The 21,879-nt window shown below is 30.2% G+C and overlaps 1 protein-coding gene across 1 annotated transcript; it reads right to left on the bottom strand.

Moving 5' to 3' along the window:
• Positions 1-3,047: 3,047 nt before the first annotated feature.
• LOC135652525 (UTP:RNA uridylyltransferase 1-like) lies at positions 3,048-11,287 on the bottom strand. The gene is made up of 6 exons (XM_065173510.1): positions 10,221-11,287; positions 8,764-9,135; positions 6,814-7,037; positions 6,648-6,711; positions 4,687-4,883; positions 3,048-3,670 (listed from the first exon to the last, which is right to left on the bottom strand). The coding sequence occupies exons 1-6, from the start codon at positions 11,157-11,159 to the stop codon at positions 3,448-3,450; spliced, it is 2,019 nt and encodes a 672-aa protein (XP_065029582.1). The 5' UTR covers positions 11,160-11,287; the 3' UTR covers positions 3,048-3,447.
• Between the last annotated feature and the right edge of the window lie 10,592 nt (positions 11,288-21,879).

Genomic DNA, 21,879 nt, shown 5'->3' with positions numbered 1-21,879 from the left:
CAGTAACACTATATCTAAGTCTAATTAGCAATGTGAGTGTTATCAATATCATATTTCCTTTTATGTATTGTAATATTATTAGTCTTTCCTAATATAGTCTAAAAAAACTCATATAATTTATTTTGTCAAGATAATTCTATTATTTACATTCAATTATACTATATACATACATAAATATGAATAGGATAGTAAAAATAAATAATTTTAATTATGTAAAAAAAATACTAATTATAATGTATACTTAAATATCACTTTATCTTTTATGGATTGCTCATAAATCCGATCATAAAAATATATTCTTTCAAATACTTTAGGTTATAAATCTTAAATAAATGAATAAGCAATCAATATAGTATAGCTCAAGTTTTTAATTGACATTAGTTATTTTTATATATTTTTTTCTTTAACTATCAATTATAATAGTATTTATCATTTTTAGACAAGAAAACTATCATAATACATCACAAAGTATCTTCGATAATTTGACAATTAAGTTTAATCATACTAAATCATAAAATTTTGAAGCTATAAAGTTTGACTAGTGGCCTCAAAGCATATTATAAAATTAGCTATCATTATTAATAATGTAATAATATATTACTTTATATTTTTCCTCATAAATGTCACTTCCAACTGATATGAATATAAATAGTAAAGTGGACTTCCTATTATCAAGATAATTTATGGAATCAACACATGAAAATACCATCATTTCAAGCATATATATATATATATATATATATATATATATATATATATATATATAATCTTTTGTCTCTTCTGGATATCTTATTACTTTCTTTGTAGTCTTTTAGTATTTTTATTTTTGAGTAACTTTAATATTTACTAAATATTTTAACTATAAAATTGATATTTGATCTAGCATAGGCTTGAGCATATATAAAAAGTATTATTATGACAAAATCATTTGATTCGCTCAAAGGCATGACTTTCAATTGTCCATATATAAAAAAATATTTTTATTTATATAATTTTTTTAATTATTTTAAAAATATTTGTTTTAATTATAATTTTATACTTTTATCATTTGTTGAATAAAATTATTTACTAAATCTTTTTAAGAGTCAATCAATATACTCTTTTTATGATGAAACTTTTAGGATCTATTCTTGAATATCTAAATGTTAATAACATAAAATATCTTATTTATATCAATCATCTTAAAATTCTTATTGAAGAATTTCTTAGTTTAGTACAATAAACAAAGATCACTACTAATAAATAAAATATTATTTATATATAAGATCAATATAATAAATTTATTGATTGATCAATAGTATTTTTCTTAAATATGAAGGATGTAATAATATCAAAAAATTTTATATACCATTGTATAGAATTTTGTTTAAAATGGATTTCTTAAATTTATATATTAAATTTTATAATTCTTTTTTTTTATGAATCGTTTAGGTTAAACTATATAAATATAGATCCCCATTCAGAAAACTTATTTTCACATTCATGTTACTCAAAATCATAATGAGCTAGTATTGTTATGATAATTTTTAATGAGATCATTTAAAAAATAAAAAATATTATAATTGATGTATTCTTTATAACTAAAATCTTTGATCATATGTTTAGTTGTTATATCGTTCGATATTTCACTTTGAGTCATGTTTATATAAAAAACTCTTTTATAATTATTGAATAATTTAATGAGCAAAAATGATATGTCTCCTTTTCTCTTAAGAGTTTATCAATATTAGTAGTGATATCAATATTACGTGTGAGTTTATCAATATTATTTTATTATTTATCATCATCAATTCATTCGGTAATTTGAGGAACAATAATCTCTCAAATAGAAACTAATAAAAGAGTATCAACTTATATCTCCTTTATATCAAAATTAATCTTTCGAGATTTTTTACTTCAATTGATTTTATCATTTTTTAGAAAATTTACATTACTAGATTTAATTATCCTCATAATATGATTAAAGTAATAAAATATTTACCCTTTTAAATTTTTTTAGATAATTAATAAAATATTTAGAATAATCCTTAAACCCAATTTTTTTAATGTGATTTAAAGATTTTTATCCTATAATATAATCTCAAATATGAAAATATCTCAAGTTAAGTTTATTACTAGTCCACAACTCAAAAGGATTTTGAGTTGATATAATTGACTTATAAAGAACCTTATTCAAGATATACATAATTATCCTTAAGTTTTCTCTCATATTGATTCTAATATAAAAGAATAACTTATCAAGCTCCTATAATAATATGATTTTACTTTTCAACAATCTTATTCTACTATCGCACATATGATAAATCATATTAAGCATAAATATCTTATTATTATAGGAATCTAACAAAAGAATCAAAATTATATTCAGACTCATATTTATCAAAAAAAAATTTATCACCCGTTAGATTTAATAATTTTAACATTTCTATCTAATTATTTCTCGACTTCATTTATCTATACATAAAGGTATCAATAACCTAAGACTTTATATGAATTAGATATATATAGTCATATTTCAATTGATTATCTACAAAGATAATAAAATATCTCTCTCTACTAAAATATGAAATATGAAGGGACTCACAAATATAAATATATATAATCTCAAGAAATTCATGAAACTACATTTCATTCTAATATTTGATTATAAGATTATTACAAATTTAATATTTAAATTAATTTTATATAGACCATTATACATAATATAAAAGTTTAAGTTTTATTGAATCATAAATATATTGAGTTTATAACCACTAAAAGGAAAATAATATCTTAACAATTTTAAATAGTGAACTCAAATTTCTAGAATAATAGGAACATAATATATGTCCTTAAAATTTATTAAATAAATAATCTCTATATATTCTAAAATTATAAGAACATAACATATATCCTTAAAATTTATTAAGTGAATCATCTCTTGCACGATAAATATCAACTACTATTGTTTTCACGATAAACATTTTATACTCTTTTAATTTTTATATTAAAATAAATTTCTATTATTGATAACCTAAGTTGAAGTATCAAAATCAATCCATCAAATATTAATATAAAATTTCTATCACGTTTGATTTGAAACATATAGGTCAGAGTTATACATTTCTTTTTCAAGATAGAGATGGGAGTTACATAGAGATGGTTAACAATTCAAGATAGAGATGGGAGTTACATAGAACTTTTTCTAATAAAAAAATCCTGAATGACTCGAACCACGCATGATCTGCCATCCGGTTTCTATCAAATCACAATTTACTACGCGACTTCTTAAACCTTGTGCACCAGCACCCTATATGTTGTTGCAATGGGCAGCAAATAATTTACAACAATGTGAAGAATACCTCAAGTCTATGCACTACGGAGCCAAGAAGAGAAAACTGCTCCTACTAACCGAAGTTAAATAAACTGTGGGAGCCTAAAGGAACATTTTGTCAGACTCCAATGAATTCAACTGGAGGGTGATACCGCTGCGTATGGCTGGAAAAGGGTGACACAGGGGTTTGTGTCGTATTGCAATATATCCGCAGCTCGTTCGAACTCCTCCCTCAAGATTTTGATGCTGAACTTGTCAACCACACGACCGAGGTCGTGCGAGATATCGAATGGGTCCTCTATGCATATTAAATGTCGATCGTTCCCAATCCGTCTTGTCCAATCCTTTGCTTGCTTACTGCAAGTCAACCATTTGTTGTTAGAGAGAAGAAACAAAGCTAACTACTACATTAGAGCATTCTTTGAAGCACCACCAATTGCTTTCTAGAAAAGTCATAATTGATATTCTAACCAGCAATTTTCTAAAATGTAATAAAATGAGAATTGAATAGGTAAGTTGCAGAAATAAGATTTCAGAAGAAGCCAAAACAGAGATCTATTTGCTTATGGATTTAGCACATGGTATACACAGAAACAATTATCTGAAGTATCAATGATAAAGTTTGTACTTCTTAACTCAGTTACAGGTGCCAAACTATATTGATTAATAAATATCCCAGCAGAAGCACCAGAGATTCATGCAAATTTCTTAGCTTCATGTCACTGTTATCCAAAACAATCATCAAATCTTGTCTCATTTGACTATTTGTTAAGGCCAAACAATTGGAGAAAGGTTGAGTGGAGGAAAATAGTGAGCCAAAAAAAAAGGGAAATGGATAAGTAAGAACTTGTATTCTTACCCAAATAACTAAAGCCAATAAGATGTTTAAAATTTTCTGACAAATAAAATTCTTTGCTAATTGTTAACATAAAAGTGCTGAAATCTACTCAATCTTTTCAGAATATCGAGTGGGAACTTTTGTATATGGCTAAGATATGACAATATTATTTTTTCCGCTTTCTGGTTATTGCATTCACATAATATAGATTATTTTCAGATATCCATAAAAGAAGCAATCTGCCTCTGGTGTCAGTCTTGGGGTACTGGTCGTGATATATGGATCAACTTTTGGACAGCCAAAAAACCATCTTTGCATGCACCTAAAAGTGGATATTGTCATGTACACAACTTAATAAAATTATGCACAGAAAAATGTAAGTTGGAATATCAGATCTAGCTTAAAAAAAACAAGAATTAGCTGCATAATTTGAAGATCACTGTATGATGGCAAAAGTGCAATGCATTCATGTTAGATACTACATGTCATGCTTGCATTAAACTACTAATTTACTCTTAAAGTGATAAGACATTACCTAATTATGCTTCCTGTGCGAATAGATATAACATCATTTGTGTAGTCATGATGATATGCCCAGTAATGGAAGAATGCCCATAGCAGCCGTGCAATACTTTCCTTATTCCTCACACCAAAAGCGCGTAGCCTTTCCACTTGATCAAAGTAAGTGCACTTAGTATTATCTATGGTAACAGTGTAAGTTGTATCCATTGCCTGTCAAATAGAGAAATAAGTTGCAAAGATATCACACTTAATATATCCTTGGAACATATTTAACAAGATTGCAATGGAACTAAATATTGCTATATTGTTCAGTTTTTGCATCATTTGATAGATAAGCAAGCAGACAATCTCATGATTTTGATAAGGCAATCAAGCTTCAAAATTTTTTATCTGAGACAAGTTTCAACACTTTGTCGGATTGGTATGATACAAGTATAGCAGGCAGTATAGGCATACCATCCGACACCACCGAAAAAATAAATAATAAAAATATGAATATCAACTAGTACAAAAATATGGTACGACATTAATCCCTTTTTTTTAATTTTGATGGCAATACTTCAGATTCCAAAAATGCATAATCATATCAATGATTGGATAACTAATTTTCAAGATGTTGATTGGTCATTGACTTGTCAAGAAAAGTTGCCTTTTTTGTCCAATGAGTATTTGTCTCCCTCTATCTATTATAATTGTATATTCACATGGAGATGTATATCTACATATATGTGTCTGTGTGGAGAGAGAAAGAGACCTTGGGTTGGGTTTTGAACAAATTAGCCAAATCTGTTAGGATTATAAACCTTAACACAGCTCCGACTTCAGCTGGGCATGCATTAACACTAACCTAAATCCCAATCCAGTATTTTACATATAACTCACCTTGTTTATTTTATTATGTACGACTAGAGTAATTCTATCCAACATAGCACCCTCACCAAATTAACCAACCCAAAGTACACCAAACCTGAAGTTGGTTGGATAAGGCTTCAAAGAAATTCCAAGCTTAGGCATCCAACTTCAGGTTTGGAAAAGTGTAACCAGTGTTGCGAAGTGTAAGTGCCCCTTGTGTTAAGGTTGGCCCAATCTGCCCAATCCGTTTAGCGTCACTGGACTACATTAAACAGATTTAATAACAAACAAAATTATCAAATGATAGGTCCAACTGATTTTTTTCATCGCACAGAAGGTAAGTTCACAAGATAATATATATTCCACTGACATATCACACCTCAAATTTCTTGAAGTTTCTATATTAGATTCTTTTGGACTCTTAGACACCTAACACCAATATAGCTTGCTCCAACACAAGCTGAATGACCAAAACAAGAAACTTAGCCTCTTGATATGAAATACTAGAAGTAATAGACCAGTCATATTAGTATCCTAACATTTTTCAGTTAAAATTTTAAGAAATTTTATGCCCAACTAAGTCATGCTGCAAGCTATATATGGTTTTAGCCTCATCAATTACCCATTTTCTTGCTAAGGTTAACAGCTTTAAATTGTCTGCTACCTCGGAGCATAACTCAACAAAATTTCAATTGTTAGCTATTACAACAGCCGGATATGGCAAAGTTGCCACTTAAATAACCTTTCAGAATATCTGAAAAGTATTAATAATGGAGGTGGCTAACAGGATACACAATAACATATATTCACATAGATTCTCATTGTCAGCCGATAAACTGACTGGTGGCATATTAGAAAATTAAAAGAAGATATTACATCCAAGTTGGACAAAAAGTAGGGCAATTTCATTTTTGTATCTATGTAGATATTAGAAAATTCATCTTAAACCACTGAATAAAGATCATGTACAGCTTAGCCTTCTGAGTCAAAAACTAATCATAAGTGCACTTTTCATGGATATATATAATGACTTGAATTATCACATAGCAAATATAAATCTTAAAAAACAATTGTTCATTATAGATCATACAATCCCATGGAGAAAACCAAGAGCCTACATACCTGTAAACATGGAAGAATTGCAGGTTTGCGAAGTTGTAGAAAGTGAATGCACATTAGCACATAGCTGGAAAGAAATCAAAATTCATAATCAACATCAGTATTAGGTCACTGCATGCCCAAAAACGAAAAAGGATTTCAAACATGTATGAGTGGTAATGAAACTCACGCATAACTAGAAAGTGTCCCTTGATATGTTTCATTGACACGGCGTGACCTGGCCCAGTGTTTCACGAGGAAAGCCAATTGTTGTAATCTTTTATCTATTTGTGCATAATCCTTCAGGAGCTTTGTGTTAACAACTGCTAAAAGATTATTCACACATATGTCACAAGAAAGTCCGGTAACTGGATCAATCAACTTCAGTATAGGGACCCTAGCATGAGTTAGTGCCTGCAACATTAAAAAACTTAACAAATCAACTTGAAATGCTCCAAATAATATAGAACAAACATTGTTTCATCATAGTTAGCACTAGGCCATGATCATATGTAAATTGTCTTCTTTTGTTTTTATTAACATCTTATTCTGACTCTTTAAAAAATGAGCTGATGGAGCCAAATACTTACCAGAGGAAAAAGTTCCAAAAGAATAAAAAGAGCACACAGCATGAATAAAAATCAGCTATAAGAGAAAACATTATATTCTGTTCAACCTACGATGTTTCAATATAGCAAATATTTAAACTGCTAATAAAAGTGATAAAAATTATGAAGAACAACAGGTTGTCATTACGTCATAATCCCATCATAAGAAAGAGAATAAGGCATCATTCTTTTTTGCAACTTTCTTGTGGCATCCTGTCACATTCTTTATGTAATACTCAAGACATCTTCCAAGACTAAAATTGTCAATTACTAGCAGATGTATTGACTAAGAAGTCAAAAGCCAGATCAGACCAAGCTCAAACCTGAGTCTATGCATAAGGTTAACCAAGCTATTAAATAGAACCAAACCAGCACTCTGACCAGGAACTGGACATATCCAGTCCAATAGATTATTTAAATTATGAAACCTACTCTTTCTCTTTGATCTAGAGGTTTCTTCCATGCAACACCTTGACTTGCTGCTAACACCAACTAAATTTGCAATTGTGTTTGGACATGGAGACAGAAGCTGAAGGAGACAAAAAATAATCCAATTGTGTTTTGCACTTTTTTTCTCAAGGGTGGGTGACGCTAGCAACGACAGGTGCCATGTCATGCCAGCACATGCTAGCTAATGGTCAAAACTGAGATGCAGGCGACACTTTAATTCTAGAATCCATGGAATATTAAAATGTTTCTTATACTTTATCGCTTCTCTTTTACAGGCTTTCATATTGCACACTTCTTAGAAAAGAGTGCAAAAGAGAAATCCCTCAAATATATCTAAAGGTTTGAAGGAAAACTAAATGATACTCTATGTTTAGATGAACAAGGCCATCTTTTTTCAATGGACCCAGGGATAAGAGAAGAGAATAGGTGGTAGTTGTGATGGCTATGTCTATGAAAGCTAATTATTCAATAGAATATAACTGAATATGATTACACAATTAAGGGGCACATATCATTCACAAGGATAATGCTTTCTTAAGGATCCCAACACCCAGTTCACATGCTTTTACTAGGTAGCCGTAAAGCTCAGTAGTTCTTAGAGAGCGAATAAGCTCAAATTCTGCCATGCGATCTCTAAAATTGCAATGCAATGGCCATCATGTATGCAGTCTTGCAAAAGTATGCATCCTCAATGACAAATCACTTGGCTGGGTAACCCGTAACAGAAATGTCAACCTATAAGAGAAGTAGAAAATCTTCTCAAATCATTACACATGGGAATCAAGAAAAGTAAATAAAACATCAACTTTGCAATGCAAGACATGCACCTACACGAGACAGTTTTTCAGTGGAAAATATGCCATTTCATCAACCATTTATAAGAATTTAGGACGGATAGACATTTCAGTACAGAAAGTAGAAGCCAAATGTGACCCTCGCACTCAACCAAACAAAAGGGGAAAAACACAAAACTTAAAGATATAGCTTACTGATGTGAGCATAACTTGCACATTAAACAATTAGCCATCTGAATGCAATTCAGAGCAATTTGGAAATTTTATAAGAGAATTCATGCAGATTACCTGGACATTTTGCAGGTTACCAGACCGTAAAAGATCTGCTAACTTTAGCAAAATATCAGATTTGCTCAAGTCATGATCATCAATCGCTAGACAGACATCAATGTCACTCTTCAAGACTCCAAAAGAGTTAGCACATGATCCATAAAGGTGAAGCTTAGCATTTGGCCATTCTTTATTCACCAAATTCTGCAGTGATATTAAAAATTGCATCTGCTTGGCTTTTTCTTCTTCTGCAGGTACTAATGACTCAAAAATTGAAAGAAAACTGGAATTCAATGCCTCCATGTCATGGCGGCATCGGATTGCCCTTCTCTGAATCCTCATTCGTTGAGTTGATACATGATGCCCTCTAAAATGATCTGACCTAGAGTCCTGAACAAAAAAATTGCAAAATGTCATCGAGGTACTCAAAATACAGTAAGAAACAAAAAATAATTATTTTGTGTTAATTACTCACATAGGTCTAAAGGAAAAAAAACAAACCTCAGACCTACATATAGGGGTTTCAAAACCTTGGCTTTTCCAATAAGAATTTAGGAGGTGGAACATCACCAGTTTATCCAATAGTAGTTCCAGAAAAAAGCACTTAATTGTAAGTTTATTTCATTTCGAAAACACATAAAGGGATCTATGTTACATTAGCATCTTATCTCCCTTAAACCTAAAATTTTATGTAAAACATAAGAGATAAAGCAATGACAGGAGAAAAAAGTTCGAAGGAAGATTTAGGAACAAAATATGAAAAAGAATGGTAATGCAAATATGTTTCCATCACAAGTAGATCTAGGGAGGTCTAATTACCAGAGTATGTCAGGGAACTGCTTAAAGCCAATGCCAACTAAAAAATTTACTCAATGCTTATTGATTAGATCAGCTAAGATATCCAGTAGGTGGACCACTAATTTGGTAATTCACTCTTAATAAACTTCAATGGGATTGAGTCCTTAGGTATATACAACCATCCCTTATAATATTTTTCTAGTGGTAGTGGAAAAAAAAGACACAGAAATTACAAGAGTAAAAAACTAAAATATTGTCTCTGTTGAGACAACCAGATTGGTTAGTGCGTTATTATATAAAATGATAGGTCTCAGGTTCGAATCTATGTATAAACATCATGCGTATCATTTAATGTAATAGAAATGTATTCTAATTAAAAAAACAAAAATATTGGGAACTGGAAATAAAGTCAAATTACAAATAATTTTATTCATGATCACATTATATTTAGGTTAAAAACTATATGATGATTATCCTTTGCACTGATGGCTTCTTTGAAATATATCCAGGCAACATATGAGTAAAAGGACCTGAATAAATTCCACATATAGTAATTTAACACCTGTGATTAACTGCTTCCGGTTTGAAATTATGATTTACCTTAGACAAAGTGCTCTTACACGTATAATAAATTGACAGACAAAGTTAACTGCTTCTAATTTAGAAGTATGATTTACCTTAGACCCCGAACTGCTTATATGTGTCATGACATTGTTGACTTCACGATCAACCTTCAACGTTGTAGAATTCATCTGTGATTCCCATAATTTATCCTCGTCACCTGAACCTTTGCTTTTGGTGTAAAAAGAAACGTGTGTACCCTGGTTTCTGATCTCCAGCTTGTGCATTCTATCTCCGTTTTCTTCTTTGATAGCCTGACGCTCTGCGTCCTGATTAGATTCGTCGGTGTGGAACTGATGGCTCCTATGAATAGACCCAATGGATCTGTCAACCCGCGGCTTCCACTGAATCTCTCCGCCATCACTACTCCGACTCGTTGATTTCTTGCCATTCTGCAACTTCTGAAATCCTGGTGGGGGTCTCAAAGAACTCCGATCTTCTCTGCCCCGAGAGCTCGAAATATTCCTTCTTGGCGCCGTCTGATCCACGAGATTCCTATCATTGGGCGGGTGACCAAGAATTCCAACAAGATCGCTACTTGGAGGGGAGGCAGCAAGAGGATGGACGACGCCAGCGGAAACCCCTAATCTCTGTTGGTCAAGAGGAAAGAAGGGTTGATTACCTGGACCACGGGAGGAGCTGGCGGCATCACCGCCACCGAGAGGAAAGAATCCCGGCGGCGGAAACAGGGCCGGCGGCAGGCCTTGAGGCAAGGACAATGGAGGGGAGTGGAAGAGGAGGGGCGCCGAGAAGTGGCCAGGCGGCGGCGGAGTGGGGCGAGGGTCGCAGTCGATGGGCCCGACGGCAGCGACGGCGGGGTCGAACCATTGGTGGGGAAAGGAAGAGGAGTGGGAGGCGGAGGGTCGGGAGGGTTGCGGGGGGTTTTGGAGGAGTTGGAGGAGGAAGGCGCCGTCCAGGGAGGGCGAAGGGTTGGAATTAACTCGACGGCCGGTGGTGGTATCCAAGGGGGAGGCAGCACCGCCACTGTCGGCCATCCGCTTTCGGCGCCCGCGGCGGAAGCGTTGGGGAGATCGGAGCTGGCGAAGACGATGCGACGGAAGTGTTTGCCTTCTGCTTTGCTCTCCCGTGTTCTCTCTCCACTGTGACGACCCAATTGGTTGAAGGGACCAACCGATGAATATATATATATATATATATATATATATATATATATATATATATATATATATATATATATATATATATATATATATATATATATATATAATACTCTTTTGACGTTTTTTTGCCTTTGAAGAACTCTTATTTTACAAATTTTAAATTTTTTTGTCCTTCCACTTGTTTTCCTATTTGGCTCCAAATGTATTTTTAAATAAAGTTCCAGAATTTTTTTTCTATTTTCTATTTTTTTAAACATAATTTAAATTTATTTTAATATTTATATACTTAATATTTCCTTTTTGATTTTTTTTATAATTTTTTTAAAATTATTTTTAAATATTTTAGTTTTTATTTTATTTTATCTTATTTAATCAAATCCCTAACATTTGGTTTTCAGGTGAAGAGCGGTTAGAGGTAAAATAATTATTTTAAAAACCCTATGAGAAATTTTTAAATTTGGGATGTTCTAAAAAAACCCAAATTTAGAGGATTTTTTTAAATTTTGTTTAATATTTTCCTATTTTATAATTTTTACCATAACTTTAATTTTATTTTTTTAATTTATATACTTAATATTTCCTAATTATACTTTTTCAATATTTTGGTTTATTATTAATTTGATTTTATTTAACTGGTTCTTAACTTATAACCACTCTAAAGATAATAAGGAGGGAAATAATAAAAAAAAAAGGTAATATTGAGGTTTTGAAATTTATGAACGATTTGTGAGAGAAAAAAAAATAGCATGTTTTGGTAATCTCTCATAAATATATATACTCAGCTTAATTAACACCAACCTTATTTATTTGCCACTTTTCCATCCTGTTTCCCATATAAATATTTGTCTCCACATATTTTTTTATCTTTATAAATATTTGTTACTAGTATTAGATTTTGATTTTTCATCTCAAATCCTAATCTTCATCAAGTATGTTATGTCATCATCAAATCAATAATTAATATTTAAGATGTATTACCTTTTTGATACAAAGGACTATGAAGTGTTCCCAAAATGCATTGACTCTTAATAAGTTTTCTACATTATTTTCATCATAAAATGTTTAAAAATAATTGAGTCGCAAAAAATTATTTTTTAATTTTTTTAATGTGATGCCATGCCATTACTTTAAACACATTCTATTGAGGGGGAAAAAAAAAGGGAAGGTGATTTTTAAAAATTTTATTATGGTATGAGGGCATTAAGATTTCATTCAATGTATATTTTTATTTATTTATTACATATTAAAATCAGATTAATGGACTGCGTGGGAGATGCATATGAAGGCATTGAGAAGTTGAAACTCATATCACAAACTCACAAAATTTGGGGACATGTTGTATTGGAAATAAATTAATATACCATTTTTCTTAAAAGTGAGCAATAAAGTATTGTTTTCTAATTACATTAATTTGAAGATGCCAAGAAGATTATATGAGGCACCCTCACAATTGTCTACTCAAACGTTGAATCTGATATGCGAAAACTCAAAATCGTTAATTTACGGGGATATAATTCTTAATCAAAGAAGACTTAATCGTATCGAGTTATAAGTCATATAAATTTTTTGATGCTTAAGTTAGTTATAAGTTACGAAACATAAGATAATTAAAAAACTTAATTTAGTTGGATTTAAACATAAATTTATTATATCAATCAATTATCATATTTATGTCAAGAAAAAATTACCATTGCGATTTATGTTTTCCCTATTTTATGTAAAATAAATATAGATACAAACTCATTAAATATCAACCTATGGTAATATTGTATGTAATTAAGTAGACCACCAAACAAGTGGTAAAAATAAGAAAGTAAATCAATCACAAATGTAAAATAATATGTACTTATAAACCCTGCAATATTATGAGAGATTAAAGTCCGATGAAAGTCTTTCACTAATAAAATCAATAGATTACTAATAGGTCATTCTAAATCATCAATAGTTACAAATTATTAACTACTTTGAGGTTACAAAATAATGATGTATTCACTGTTTAGGTAGATCTCAACAATAAACCGAGAAAAAGTTTTACGTGTTGTGAATAGAAATGGTAGAAAATAAAACAACAGTAGGAGGAGACTTATTAAAGATCGACATGTATCCCGCAAACCCAAACCCCCTAAACTTATTAAAGATAATAAATATATCACAATGTAAACCACCAATCGATTAATTACAATAAATATTTTTTAAATTTTGGTTTTGTTAGTAGTCTAATGCGTCGACGAAGTCTCAATGTCATTCACTCAGGGAAAAGAAAGAGACTTTGACATTATTTTAATATACAATAAATTTTTTTATCACATTCTTTTGAATAAAAACAAATGGAATTTATCATCAACAACGTATAGATACATTCATTTGTTTATGAAAATGATGATATTATTTTATTAAAATAATATATATTTATATAAGTTTTGAAAAAAAAAATTTCAATCAGACACTCAAACTCATGATTATCCATGATTAATTCTCAAATTATTATTGATTAAGGATTAGAATAGATAAGGAATACAAAATTATTATTTTATATAAGTTTTTATTATGAACTTCTACTCTTATAAGATTAAACTTCTATTAAAGATATCAATCTCGGACCAATACAACCAAAAATTATTATGAGCAAATGTTTTGTGAGAAAATATACTAATTGATTAGAAATATGAATATGAGAAACACATGGTTAACATCTATCAATTTAATCTCTAAATAGGTAGAAGCTAATGATAATATATTTCATTCATGAGTCGAACACTTAGTGTATAGATAGGTGGCATTGATATTATTATAAGAGTTGATTGAGAGGTGATGCCAAGTTTGTGTAGCAGATTAGTGTCTCAATTAAGTTATACAAAGGTGGTGGCAATAACCCAGTATTCAGTTTCAGTGATCTTATAACTTTATTCTATTTTTTAAAACTCTTACCGATCATATTTGCTCCAAAGAAAATAATATAAACTAACGTAGATGTTCTATCATCGATATTGTAAAGGCACGAAGATGAAGTGATTAATATTTACAAAGAAGTCCATGATTGAGAGTCCTTTTAAGATATCGTATGACATGTTTTAGTATAGACCAATGTGTAGTGGAGAACCAATACATAAATGAAATGTTAAAATATGTGAAAAATAAATATTGTATGCTGGAGTGTCATTAATTAGGAACTCGTAGCTTGGGAGCCCGATCCTCACTAATTAAGTAATATAGTTAAAGAAAGAAGACTTTTATCTAGAATCACTTTTGAATGCTCATGACCCACGCTAGCGAGTTACTTCATGGCTAACGCAATGAGTTATTGAGTTGCTTGTTGGTTATGACTTAAGGACCATATAGAATGAAGTAAAGACATTCCCTTTTTTGCCTACTTCAATTCTTATATAGTATGGTAATAAGGCGAAAGTGAGAATTGTGAGCGCGGAGTTACCTATGTCTATAATACCTAGCTCATTCTTCTTTCTCAAATCTTTTAACTGCAAGAACTAAGTAATTATCGATATTATATAGAATCTGTAGTAGAGCGGACATCATATGATTTGAGTAACTCAGTTGTGGAGAGTGGGGTGGTAACTTTTTTTCTCATTCTACGTATTCGTCCTTAATAGTATATCTCGAATATACTTCTTTTGAGATTAAAAAAAAAAGTTCAGAAGATATGAACGTTGCCTCCGCTCCTTGAAAATAACTTAAGATTTCTAAGTCTTTGATAGATAATCTATCTATCAATTGCTTATGAAATTATTTAATTTTTATGGAATTATTGATTGTGATGATAATGTCATCCATATATACAAGTAAATATATAATACATTCCTTTTGTTATTGTAGAATTGAAGAAGTGTAAGACTTGGAGTTGATGAAGCTAGTTGATATAAAAAACGAGCCAAGTTTGGTATACTAAGCTCTTGGAGCTTGCAAAAGTTCATAAATAGCTTTTTATAGTTTACAAATATCATTTATATATTACGGATAGATGAAGCCGGGGTTGTTACACAAAGACATCCTTAACCAAGATCCATTGAAAGAAAGTATTGTTAACATATAGTTATAATACATGCTAGCCTTGAGTGATAGCCAAACTTAGGATGAGTTAAATTATCATCAATTAACAACTGGATCGAAGATCTCTATGAAATCAATACATGATCATTGGTAAAACCCTTTGGTCATTAGACATACTTTGTATATAACAATAGATTCATCTGGGTTTCGCTTAATTCAAAAAATTCACCTACACCCAAAAATATTTTGTATGAGGTGAATAGTGCAAGGGTTCATATGAGATTATGGAGTAAGACACTGAATTTCTCATACATGACTTTACACCAATATTAAGATTTTTTGGCTTTGGTGATGGTTGTGAATTCAGTAGACTCGTGTGGAGAAATTATAGTAGTATGGAGATCAAGGATTTAATATAGTTTAAATATGCTATATTTAAAATGTATTATCATGTGATATCTAAGCTTGGTGATATTATTAAGTTGTACTGAAGATATAAGAATTGGTGAAGAGTTAATGACATATATCTGATCAAGTTGATACACTTCGATGTCACTTGGTTAAGGAGAGGATAAATATATCATTTGTGGTATCGAGGGCATTACTTCATTAAATATTATAGGGTGAGTTAATGGAAAGATAGATGAAGAAGTTGCAGAAGGGGTAAGATGCTATTGAACTAGAGTAATAAAAGAATATAGGTCTAAAGGAGAATTGTTAGTTGATATGGTGAAAGATGTCTTTGAAGGGATTTGAGATGTCCTTATATAAACCTAATGATGATGGTTATTGTAGTGGCTCACATTGCTAAAAGATTAAGATTTTAGAATAGAAAGATAGACTCAACAAAAATAATATGATATAATACAAAGATCTTTTGAGTTAATGATCACAGTATCGAAAAGCATTATACTTAAGGGAGTACCCAATAAAGATGCTAAGCTTGGAACTTAGTATTAACTTATGTGAAGCATAGGGGCATAGCTAGAGATAACATAAATAACTAAATATTTTAATTTTTTAAAAATTAAAGGCTTTGTTAAATAGTTATTCAAATGGTGAGTGATGTTTATAAGTTAGGGTGAGCATACGGTGAATGAGGTATATAACTATTTAAAAGAATGTTAACCAAAAGATTAGTGACATAGAGACTTAGTGTAGAAGGGTGAGATTAGTTTCAACTATATATCGATACATTCATTTGGTAGGGCCAACTAGTTTAAGGTATTTGCGATAGTAACTTAAGATGTTCTGTATCACATTATGAGAAGTAAGTTATTAGAACTTGGTATTCACTTTCTCTATTAGAGTAAACTGTTTGAATGATAGACTAAAAGAAGTTATTAACTATCTTTTAAAAATGAGTAAAGACTATAATAACTTCGGATTTATAGTCATATATATTTAGTGAAGTAAATATTTAGTAAATACTTCAGACTAAAAGAAGGGATATAGTCATATATATTTAGTGAAGTAATCTATTAAAGAATATAAAATCTGAAATTATCAAAAAAAATTATTGGGGTAAGACTCTAAATTTTAGTATAAATAACTTTAAATGGTTTGGAGTATGATAAGAAAGGCATTTCAAAAGATAATATGTGACTTTTATTACTGAGGCAAACATCATAATAAAATATAATTCTAATTGATTTAGAAGTTAGTTATTATTGATTAGAGGATGATGAATGACTAATATGATGATGCCACATATTCATTAGAGCAACAACTGAAACAAAAGAGACTAGTTGGGTAATTTGTGAAGCTGACGATTACTCATAGATATTTTTATTTTTGCCTCAAAATACCCTGGTGCTTAGATTCTTTATAAGAAACAAGTTAAAAAAGAATTCATGTTATTTTACTTACAAATTTGAGAAATAAAAATAAGATTATAAGGTGAACATAAAACATTATCAAATATAAAAGTATTTGTATATGAATTAAGTGTTATGGAATTAGTATGAGTGATAGGGATTCCTTTACTATCACTAATAATGATATTTTTATTGCCTATATAGTATGTAATTATCGATAATTTCTCCCTTAATATAAATTAATTATTATAAATGATATATTACTTTATTATTAACTTTTATGTGTATTATAATTAAGGAAATGATTAAATTTGGTTTCCTTAATCACGTAGATAAGTTAGGAATTCTACTAATCAATTAAATTATTAATTGATTTATTTCCTAGTGAGCAATTTGATTTTTATGAAGTAAATAGTTTACATTCCATTTTTATGTGTGATTTATAAGAAATTAATATTATATTTCTTTCTTTGCGTATGAAAGTAAAATAAAAAAATTTAAAAATAAAAACTAAATTAGTAGTTACATTTCGGAGAGATCTCTTCTCGTATATAAAGGAGGCTACTCCTCCCTCATTTCTCACCGAGCCTAATAATGGGAGGATTGAGGATATGATTTTTTGAAGAGATGATTATCGAGGAATGGATAGCCAAGGGCAAGTAGGATCATTTCTTTTTTAATTAGCTTTAATTTATATTTTAAAATCTTGATAGTGAGATTGTTATACTTTTATAATGTATAATAATGTTTTAATTTTAAATTTTCATGATTAGTAAAAAATGATAATTGATTTGTAATGTTAGAATGATTATTTGATTTATATTGATCTTTTAAGCTTAAGTAAATTTTAACATTGATTTAATTATTAAAATTCTTATTTTTTGAATTAACATAATAGTTTTAATTTATTTAATTAGATATATCTATGTTTCAATAATTATGTGTGAATTTTTATAATATAATTAGTTTTAAATCTAAGAGCATGGATTTAAAATTTTAATTAATCGATTGAAGTTATTTTTTAATAATTTTAAATATTGAAATCTAATTTGATAAGAGGAGTCTAATTAGGGTTTGACTTAAGTCAAGTTGATCTGTTAGACCAGATGACTTAGCCCATGTGGTTATGTACGACCTAGCTCATATGACCATGTATAACCTAGCACACGTGACTATATATAACCCAGTAGGAGCCAGCACATGTGGCATGGTACAATCCAACCCATGTGGCTAGGCATGACCCAGCCCATGTGGCTACGTACGATCCAGTCCATGTGGCCATGTATAACCCAGTCCCTATGGCAAGGTACGACCCAACTCATGTGGCTAGGTACGTTCCAATCCATGTAACCCTGTATGACCTAGCCCATGTGGCCAGTCATGGGTTAGCTTATGCGACTGGGTATGATCCAGTCCACTTGATCAGATATAAACCAAACTATGTGTCTATGTACGATTAACTCGCGAGCCAAGCATGACATAATTCAATGGTAAGACTCAGCCCAACTTATAAGTGAGGCTTAGCCTAGTCCATAAAATTAAGCCTACCCGGTTATACAATTGGCATCAGACACATCGTTGCTCCTCTATTTAGCTTGTTACACCGCAACTTAACCTATTACTTAGAACAGACATGTGCAACGCATGTGACATATCCAAGACTCAGGTGGGTTGATTCGGTTTGGACTAGCATATAGTCTAATTTTCTTTCCCTTTATTGGTTTGTTAATTGACTAAATCAGATAGGTTTGATTGGTTAAAGTTGATTTAGAGTGATTCCAAACTAATTTGACTACTTCAAACCTACTTGACCTAATCAAGATAAATCAAATCTAAATTAAATCAGTCTAGGATAATTCCAAATCAATTCAATAAAGATTTGAGGTTGGTTCCGTTAGGTCATAATCGAATTGAGTTATTCCAATTAGGGTTTTGGTTAATTGAGGACTATTGAGATATTGATGTTTCATGTCATTATGATTTAATTAATTTAAAGGTCTTATCTGAAGATGTTATTTGAAAATAATTATTGATTTTTTTTAATTTTCTTAAGTTATCATATAGTAGATGTAACTAGGCTAATAGTTCACATTGGAATTACAACTTGTGAAAAGAGCTACGAGCCCATCATAATACGGAGCGACTAACGAACATAGTCTAGCTGATTTACATCAAGTATGATCTCTCATAATATTTAATCATATTGATTTTTTGATGAATGTAAGATTAAATGAATGAGTGTAAATGAATAATTATGGATATTTATGTATCCCTACCGAGGGCAGGTATGACGATTTTCTCTAGGGATTAGTGGACTGTCAAATGTTATGGTTAGACGATTTCTTCATCCGCTGTTGGGAGGAACGTGTCCATACTTGGGCGGGTGAGGGAAATCACTTCATCAGTTATTAAGAGTGCGATATAGATTATCTTCATCCATTGTTGGGAGGAATTCATTCCGTGAAATATGCCTCTTCATCCGCTATTGAGAGAGTGCACAATCGGATATGATGTACGCATTTGTTATTTAGTTATTATGTATGTGTTGCATGTGGTTGATGTATAATTTTATTTATTATGTAAAAAATTATCATCATTTTTCTAATGCATAAGTTTTATGATGAATCGGTATATTATCATTTTTTATTAAATTATTGATATTTATTTATATTTCATAAATATTAAAGATTATTTTTATGATTTTTTTAGGTTCCTACTAGTATGTGTGGTTGATGATATGTTTTTATCTTATATTTATTTTTAGAGTAATATAATACTTTGTAATAGATCTGAAGCTTGGGTGGAAGAGAATTGTGACACTACCAAGAAGATGTGATCCTTTTTCTAGTTAATAGAATATTTACTATTGTAAAATCAAGGATTTAAATTCAATACCGAAGGAAAAAACAAGTTCATTATGTAAATTATGGATAATAAAATATTAATTTATTATTCTTTTTATAAATTTGAAATGTCACATTAGTATGGATGGATAAATTTTGTAAATCAAAAAGTGATACGATGAAAAGCATAAAAGTTAATAATTCAATTGCTTTAATGAGTAATTAGAGTAGTTATAATGTTTACTTAAGATCAGTTGAGTGTAGCAATAAGCTTAGGTTGAGATTGTGTCCAATTTTGTCACAAAGGTGACAGATGAATTTTTGTTGATTGTTATTGTTGGGACGCTAAAACTACTGAGTATTACAATTTAGTCAACTTATCACATAGTTTTTCAAACAATATTAGTGAGTTATATGCCTAAATTATTATTGTTGGTTCCTTATATTCATCTCATAAGATATTGAGAATATGAACAATGATTTCTTCACCATAATATCTTTTAGATCATCAATAATATCTTTTAGATTTTATATATAATAAAAAATAATATTTTTCTTTTATGTTGTCTTTATCAAAGTAGATAAAAAACTTAGTACATGAGTGTGAGAGTGATTAGCAAGGGTGGTTTGAGACTTAGATCATGCCTTTACTATACTGTTGCACAAAAATATTAGTGTCTTTTGGAGCCAATGATTGATGCTTGAATGACTTATAGAATAAGACGATTTTGTCATAGCCATAATTTGTAATCATGATTTGCTATTGGAACAAGTTCTCTTGATATTTGAATCATTTCTGGTGAACAACTAAGAGAGTCATTAATGCAACCTAATAAATCATATCCAAATAGAAGATTAATAAATTATGCTCATCAAGACATATAGTTATAATATTTGAAGAGCTTAAAGGGGATTAGAGTTACTTCATTCATAGATATAAGTCCTATATGTTAGATAATAATTAGAGTGTTAGATATAGTGGACAAACATATTTTGAAAAGATGCTACAATCCAATGTGAAAAATCCATAATAAACTAATGATCTGATTTGGATGTATAGATAATAAAGATCTAATCGGCTAGATGAGATCAAGAGAATATTTGATCTAATGGAGGAGATTAGATATAAAGGGTACAAAAATGAGGATATGATATGAGATATATAGAAGAGGTAATTTTTCTTTTCTCTCCTGAGTCATTATCTTAATCACGAGTATTGATGTACGATCAAGAGGTCGACCGTGGGTTGAAGACACTAGTGAGTTCGATGGTTGATAAAAAGGAGACGAGGACACCGATGAAGATGTTGGGTAGTAGGCACCGATATAAAAGGGAATGCTTATGAAATAAACTGAACAGCAATAGATAATCGTTGGAGAAGTAGGTCGAACATTAAAAGAAGTAAATTAGATAAGCAAAGTAGAGTAGATCTATTGTAGAGCAAATTATACTAGGAGATTAATAGGGAGGAATTGCAACGCCATAATCCAAAAATGTAAAATAGAAATAAAGAACTGTATAACAATAATAAGGAGCACAAGGAAGAGAAATAATAGCCACTAACAAATCAACGAGGCAGCGAGAAAAAGAAAGCGAGCAAGAGAAAATCTTGTTGGAGCAGTAAGTCTCTAGTATTATAGAATTAAAGAATTTATTATGAAAGGGATATAATATTATTCGAGTCACTGTATATTATAAATATTATGAGAAAAAAAAATTTAATGCTATCATCAATCATCCATTCAGATTGATCATCAAATCATAAATGGATATGATGATTAGAATATATAAGGAATATAAAATTATCGTTTCATATTTATTTTTACTGTGATATTCTATCACATCTATCCAAATTTATTTTTTATTTTTTATTTTGCATGTTTGGTATTCGATTCATAATTTTTTTTATGCTAAATTACTTATAAAAGT

This window comes from Musa acuminata, chromosome BXJ3-11 (genome assembly GCF_036884655.1).
Source record: "Musa acuminata AAA Group cultivar baxijiao chromosome BXJ3-11, Cavendish_Baxijiao_AAA, whole genome shotgun sequence".
Lineage (NCBI taxonomy): Eukaryota > Viridiplantae > Streptophyta > Magnoliopsida > Zingiberales > Musaceae > Musa > Musa acuminata.
The sequence above is the reverse complement of the archived record's forward strand: the minus strand, read 5'-3'. Positions and strand labels throughout refer to the sequence as shown.